This window comes from Limulus polyphemus, unplaced genomic scaffold (assembly GCF_000517525.1).
Source record: "Limulus polyphemus unplaced genomic scaffold, Limulus_polyphemus-2.1.2 Scaffold973, whole genome shotgun sequence".
NCBI classification, from domain to species: domain Eukaryota; kingdom Metazoa; phylum Arthropoda; class Merostomata; order Xiphosura; family Limulidae; genus Limulus; species Limulus polyphemus.
In genome coordinates this window covers 82,274-89,302 of record NW_013666583.1, presented here as the reverse complement: position 1 = coordinate 89,302, position 7,029 = coordinate 82,274, and the positions used below count along the sequence as shown (strand labels likewise).

The window sequence follows — 7,029 nt, the reverse complement described above, 5'->3', positions numbered from 1 at the left end:
TATATATATATATATATATATATATATATATATATATATATATATAGACATATGTCAATACGAAGAATATTATCAAAAGTGCGATAATTATTAGTAACTAAATTTTTAGGTTGGTCTGATCGTGACCAAGAGAAATGGTCTATCTGTGAAATATAAAGATACGTGTGGTACTTCTGGAAAACAAAAAAAGACTTAAGCTATCATTGCATTGTGCCAAATGTATTTTATTCTGCAGATTTTACATTAGTTTATGTTGATTTTATGTAATACTAATTACTCGTATATCAAATTTTACAGTTAGGTATGTAAATACATACGTTCATAAATAAAACCAAATTTATAAAGAAAGATAATTCTACCAACAAAACAAATAATTATATCACTTGATAGGGAAATGTAAATTGTATAATTTTAATAGGAAAATGTCTTCGGCAACAGGTTTCAAAATAGTTGAGGTTATTTCATCTATCAGACATAATCCAAATATCGCAGATGTAAAACAAAGAGAGCTAGCATGGATGATCTGTCAGAACGTTTGTTCTAAGACGACTTTTACCCACAACATTTAGTTTAAAAACTGTAAACAAATATGCGACACTAGTAAATTTAAAACGAATTCTGTTAAGTTGCTCTTTCCACTGAAGCTAACTGTCACAGGTTATAAATATTAACAAGTACAAGTTTTGGTATTAGATGTATCAGGATTACGAATATAAAGCAGTTTTGATTCCATTTTAGAACACGATCTACTTTTAACTTTTAAAAATATCTTGGATTTTTACAGATTTCTTTGAGATACAGGGATGGAACCGATTTATTTTCGTGGTACTTTTTAAATTAAATAAGATGGAATTTTTCATAACGATAAAGCAAAACAATGCATTACAATAAGTAGGTCATAGATACATAATGGTATCAACTTACGGTAGTGCTTCATAATCATTTTAATAATGTTTCACATATTATTACATTTAACGTAAAGAATCGTTCATTATAAACTACTAATTTGTACTTACTGCAAATACTTTATCAAACGTAACAAAATTTCGCCCAAACGAAGACAGTGATTTCAAAATAAGAAAGTTAAATAAGATTATACAACTTCAGACGTTTAATCTTGTTTTACTGGTAGATGAAGTAAAATTTTGTTTTAGTTGTTGAACAGTTGTAAGTCTTGGAAGCTTAAAAAGTAGAGTCATGTTGTCTTAGAAGTACTATTACGGCAAGCCTTTACGTAATTATGTGGCGTGACGTACATTGTAAGGTTTCTTCGGTTTATTACAGGACAGGCCTAGGTTGCTTTCCATATATGGTATGTTTTTGTGGCTTTGCATCACTCATTTGTCATTTCGACTCCTTTTGAAGAACAGAGTACGTTTTAAAACTACGCGATACACTGGTAAGAAACAGGTTGAAGCGGAACTATACTTTATATGATTATTATTTTAAAAACTATCCCCTCACCCGAAAGCTACACCAACTATCTTTTTTTTTACATATTACCGCCAAACTGCTGGAAAGGTTTTAACACTCAGTCATGAGAATTATTTGTTTACAACTTTCTAATCAAACAGGTTTTCTTCCACTTTATGACCGTGTAGAACACCATAAAAACAAACATTTCTCTTAAATCACGTACTTTAATCTATTAAGAATTACATCGAATTTTACTCAAACTTGTCCCGAGAATTTTACGTTATCTGCACTAAGCCTTAGTGATTACAAATGTAAACAAATAATATCGATAAGTTATGAGCTACACACCTTACGTGGCAGAATTACATTTTATCAAATGCTTTTTATCACTGACAAATAAAGACTGTATCTACCCCATCTTCTGGTAATCATTGGTATGGTATCATGATGGTTCCTGAAAGTATATTTATGTATGTGTACACATATATATCCTCAGTAGTGTCCTACAGATGAAGATATGGTCCACAAACAGTTCTAATCGGCACGTTGAGAAACATTAATATCACCACATATACAAGAATCTCACGCTGACTCAAACAAAACAAATATTGCAGGTTTTGATGCAATTAACGATTGCAACATTTAAACATATACAACGTATACTGTTTCAGTTTCCTTATCACTTGATAATTTCAGTCTGATTGAAATTTCCACGAAATTTTAACATGCACATAAAATATATATGGCTAATACAAAACTTTATAAAATTATTATGTAAGACCCGATGGATACAACACGTAATTACCAAACACACCCATAAATATATCTTGAAGGTTTAACTTGGTGTCAGCTTTTTTTCTACTCAGAGAAGTAGAATTTCCCAACTCCCAAAACACATTTGATTATGTTCTGGAACTCAGCATATTTCTTTACCCTTTTGGTTATGTAGATCAGATGATAAAACTCATTATACTCACAGAAAGTTATAATATCAACTTTTAATTTTTACATGTTACATCATCTTTAAAGGAACAACAACTCAATAACTTCCAGAAAGGGTGCTTATCTTGATCAAGATGAAGAAAGATCTTGATTTACCAAGTTCCTTTGTTATCATCACGTGTGTTCTCCAAGTATCATATAACAATACCTAATGGAAACTGCCATTTTGGAATAATATATTAAGTTAATGGAAATCATTTTTTTTTAAATCTTGAACTACCCTGTGTTCAAATTCTGCGATACCAAGAATCATAACCTGATGAAATGGTCCAATATCAAAGAGTTTTTCACAATCTATGGTTACAATTTGCATATCAAATCAGTTTACCACTGGACATCTCCACGGCCTGTGGCTATACATTTTATAAGCACTTTTGTTGCAATTCATATGATATATCCCCTTCTGAGAGGAATACATTACAGGGCTTTCTGATATGAGATTCTCCTGTTCCATAGGTATAAAAGCATACAACTTGCAAAATTATTTTGAAGAAAACGGTAACTGTGGTGTTGAACCATGACAGTCAAATAAGGGACGGCATTATTCCACAGGCTTACCCCAATTGATTACTAGTTGTAGAATGCAGGTAGTGAAGAAAGTTAAACAGTTTGTCACCAAAGTAATCCAAGATCAAATTCGAAGTATGAATTTCCCTTGGAAGTGTAAACAAGATAATTCAAATAACTGATGTTCTAAAAAAGCAAAAGTTCTTTTAAACTCAACTGTGGAAAATTGTAGACTGATTATGTCCAATGAAACCAAAGATGGCCAAAAAGTACCGAGTTCTAGAGTAAAGCTAATTATCACATACAGCAAATTGTGAAATCAAAGAAATATAAGCTTTGATAAAAGTCTGATGTCTCTACTTGTATACTTTACAAGTTTATTGTAAAGTTTACTATAATTAACATGACATTCCATATATTTGGAATAATTAGCTTCACAATACCTGTTGTTACTTTTCAAATATAAGGATTTAAAATACGTATTTCATCATAATTTTAGTAAAATGAAACAACTAAACATGTAGTAATAATTTGGTGATGAATTAGGAATATGCAAACACACGAGTATATATATATATATATATATAATAATACTATCATCCTTTATGACTGGTTGGCTTTCGAAGGGTTTTCTTAGCAGCTTCATGAATACGGGAGTCCAACTGAACTAAAAAGAGAAATAAAACAATAAGGATCATAATGTTGAAATAACTTTATGGAATGCTTGAAAATATAATAGCCTATAACCAAATTCAAACTTATGAAACTTAATATTTAGTAACAATACATCCTTTCTTTATACAACTGTAAGTAAAAAAAATGACAACCAGAATAAAGATTTTTGCTAGTAAAAATGATAAAGCCAACAAGGAAAATAATAATCAAGTTCAACTTCAGTGAAATATCAAGTATTGTTTTTTTTAGTGAAGTATTTGGATCAGTGTTAACTATTATATATATTCAGTTACTTGATCAATTAGCCATAAAATTGTACAAGTTAGTTTATTTTAAGGTTAGACAAAGTAGAAATTAGCATGGTATTTATGTTTTAATGTCATTTGTAAACTTAAGTCTATAAGTTATAAGTGTACAATTCAAGGCAGCTTGTAGAAATGTTAAGGGAAAAATAAATTAATCTGTCATCATTACATGGACTGAATTTTGAACTATTTTCTCCAGATAATTTAAAAAACCCAATGAAAGAACACAGTTACAACAGAACAATAATGAATAAATCTACACTATAATAAATGATTGAAGCTTTTTAGCTACAAAACAACTAAAACAATGAAAATATTATTACTAATTAATATTTTTGAGTTATTTAGATAACTCCATCTTACTTACTACTCACAATGTATGAATGATAAACTGTAAAGCAGAAATTAACCAACATTTAGCTGTAAAGCAGAAATTAACCAACATTTAGCAATTAAAGCTGCATTATAAATAGCATATTAAAATTACTGAATACTCATAAAACTGTAAATCAATTACCAATTTTTAAGAATATTAATTACCACTTATGTAATTTTCATTCTATCCTTATTATTTCAAAGCAGTTTTCATGTGCATGGTAACTGGACAGTACATTTTATCTACAAAACAAATGATTTTTATTCTTACATATCTTATGTTTTCCCTTCATTGGAAACTTCACCAACAGTTCTTGAGGGTTTTCACAGATAAACACGTATGGTGATCCAGACTCCCCATCAGGATACTGAAATTACATACAATTATACAATATTACTACATAACTTATATTTTTTGGTCTTGTTAGTATAGTCATACAGTACTACACAGTTCTCACAGGTTCTCCAGAAATATTATTTGAAGTGTTTTAGTTAGTATTCATGAAACATGTTAGACCAAAGGAACTAGGTGACAAGGAGTGATACAAATAACTCAGCATATTCAACTTCATCCACTAAAATATAAATACAAAAAACTTGGACTTTCTTCTATTAGTTAGAAATGGTTTCATTGATAACTGCAGATATTACACAATATTAAATATGTTCTTTTAAACAAACTGTTCTCTTTATATTCTTACAAAATATTGGACTTTCAACTGCTTAACCTTTTTAAATTTTCTAAAATTTCCTTTCTTTAGATCTATACAATAAAATTATTTTTGTATCTTTCAAAATATAATTATAATCTATATTAATAAAACAATCTATGTGTGTGTGTGTGTCAGTCTGTCAGCACCACAGCTCCAAGAGGAAAGGATCTAGAGACCTGAAACTTTGCACACATTCTAAGGGAATTCTGAGGGCGTGCACTCGATTACTGTTTTTTCTCAAAAAATTTTGATCAATCATTTTTGCAGTTTAATTTTTCCCTGTAGCCCTTAAGCCATAAAAAGAGAGAAGTATATGCAGCCATCTGTCACTTGGTACAACAAATTGTTAGGGAATAAGTGTTTAATAATAACAGTTTTGTTACAATATGTTTATATATATATATATAAACACAAATAAAAGCATTAGAATTCATATTATTGGTGGAAATGATTATATTTAAATGTTTGTTTGTTTGTATTTCTGATTTTCAAATTGATAAAAAATATTTTTTTAAATAAAAGTTGTTACTACCTGTGCAGCGAAAAAAAAAAATTGAAATAAAGTCAAATTTGTTTTTTCACTGCATGGGTAATAACTTTTTTTAAAAAATTGAAGGAGATACAAATGATGCAAAACTTTCTTGAATCATTTTACAAAATCAATTTTAAACGAGCAGTGCAGCTGTGAGTTTCACCAGAAAGTGAGAGGAGAGGTAACACCTATTCAGGAAGAGTATCACAAAAGGTAGGGATATTTTTCATCATGCTTAACTAGCCCCTAATAAATGTTTAAGACTCATAATGTAGGTAACTTAATATGTAGAATTATAAATGGACTTTTATCTATGTTAAAATACTTTTATCTGCATGTTTTTGGCTTTCTTATCAAGGCCTTCATCAGGCAACAATGTACTGAGCGATAAAAATTTGTTAACTGTGAACTTAGTTTTAAAATAGGTATCTAGCCAATAGTCATAACAATAACTGACATCTGGTACTAAAGTTATTAAATACATAGAATTATGATGAATATAGAATATAAATCGACTGCTTGAATATAAAAAACATAATGAAATTACAATTATAGGTATTATGCAAAGAGAAAATAAAGGAATTTTTCATACTTCAAATAATACACTGTAAAATTAAAGGTTTAATTTTACATCGAAACCACACAGATTCTGTGTTTGTGTAAGTTTCTTAGTACTGCTTTTGATTTTAAATTACAAAGTAAATTGAGTAGCTTTGCTAGCTGAGAGAGTGATTGATTGTACTAATTACAGAGAAGGCTCAACAAGAGTTTAAGTTTTAGTCTGTACAACGTTTTCAAAAACCTGTTGTTACAAAACTGTTATTGTTTTATATTTTTTAAAAGAAACCATGTATAAAACAATAACAGTTTCGTAACAACAGTTTAAAAAAACTACAACATAAAAGTGTTAGAATTCACATTATTGGTGGAAATGTTAAATATTTGTTCATACTAATTTCATATTCATAGAAACTTGAAAACAATATGTCTTTCTTTTCAGTATCAGTACCTTTATGCATTTGAAATGTATTGTTACATGAAAAGTGAAATTTTTTTCCTTTCTGTTAAAAAATAGCTAAACATCAGCCCTCTCCTCAGGTAGTACCCGGGCAACACCGGGTAAGGATGGCTAGTATTGTAATAAAACTCTGCAAGTTAGAAAATAGTTTTTAAATACAAACGAGAACAAACAATAGATGTACATTTAATAAACAATTATTCAACTTTCTGAACAAAATTACAGCAAAAAAATTCATGTAAAAACCAGTAACATGGTTTATTCTTATTTTTTCACAACACCAACTGGGGATTCGGGACAATGTCAAACAGAATCGGGGCACAGGCCCCATATGCCAGCGCCTAATGATGCTTTTCATTTGAAAGTAGAAACATATTGTTGCGTATCTGCTTGTTTGATAATTTCTGGTAAAAATTCTTTCCGAGTGACTTCAGCGATACAAGTCCCTTCTTGATTAAAACTAGTCTATTCTTTCTCGTTACAAAC

At 29.4% G+C, this 7,029-nt stretch overlaps 1 protein-coding gene across 1 annotated transcript in view; it reads right to left on the bottom strand.

The window, feature by feature from the left end:
* Positions 1-203: 203 nt before the first annotated feature.
* Positions 204-7,029, bottom strand: part of LOC106461499 (activating signal cointegrator 1-like) — a 53,074-nt gene continuing 46,248 nt past the window's right edge. The window contains exons 10-11 of the mRNA XM_013921320.2: positions 4,552-4,648; positions 204-3,592 (exon numbers count right to left, since the gene is read on the bottom strand). Coding sequence (XP_013776774.1) covers positions 3,522-3,592; positions 4,552-4,648 — 168 coding nt within the window. The 3' untranslated portion in view covers positions 204-3,521. The remainder of the gene's footprint in view (positions 3,593-4,551; positions 4,649-7,029) is intronic.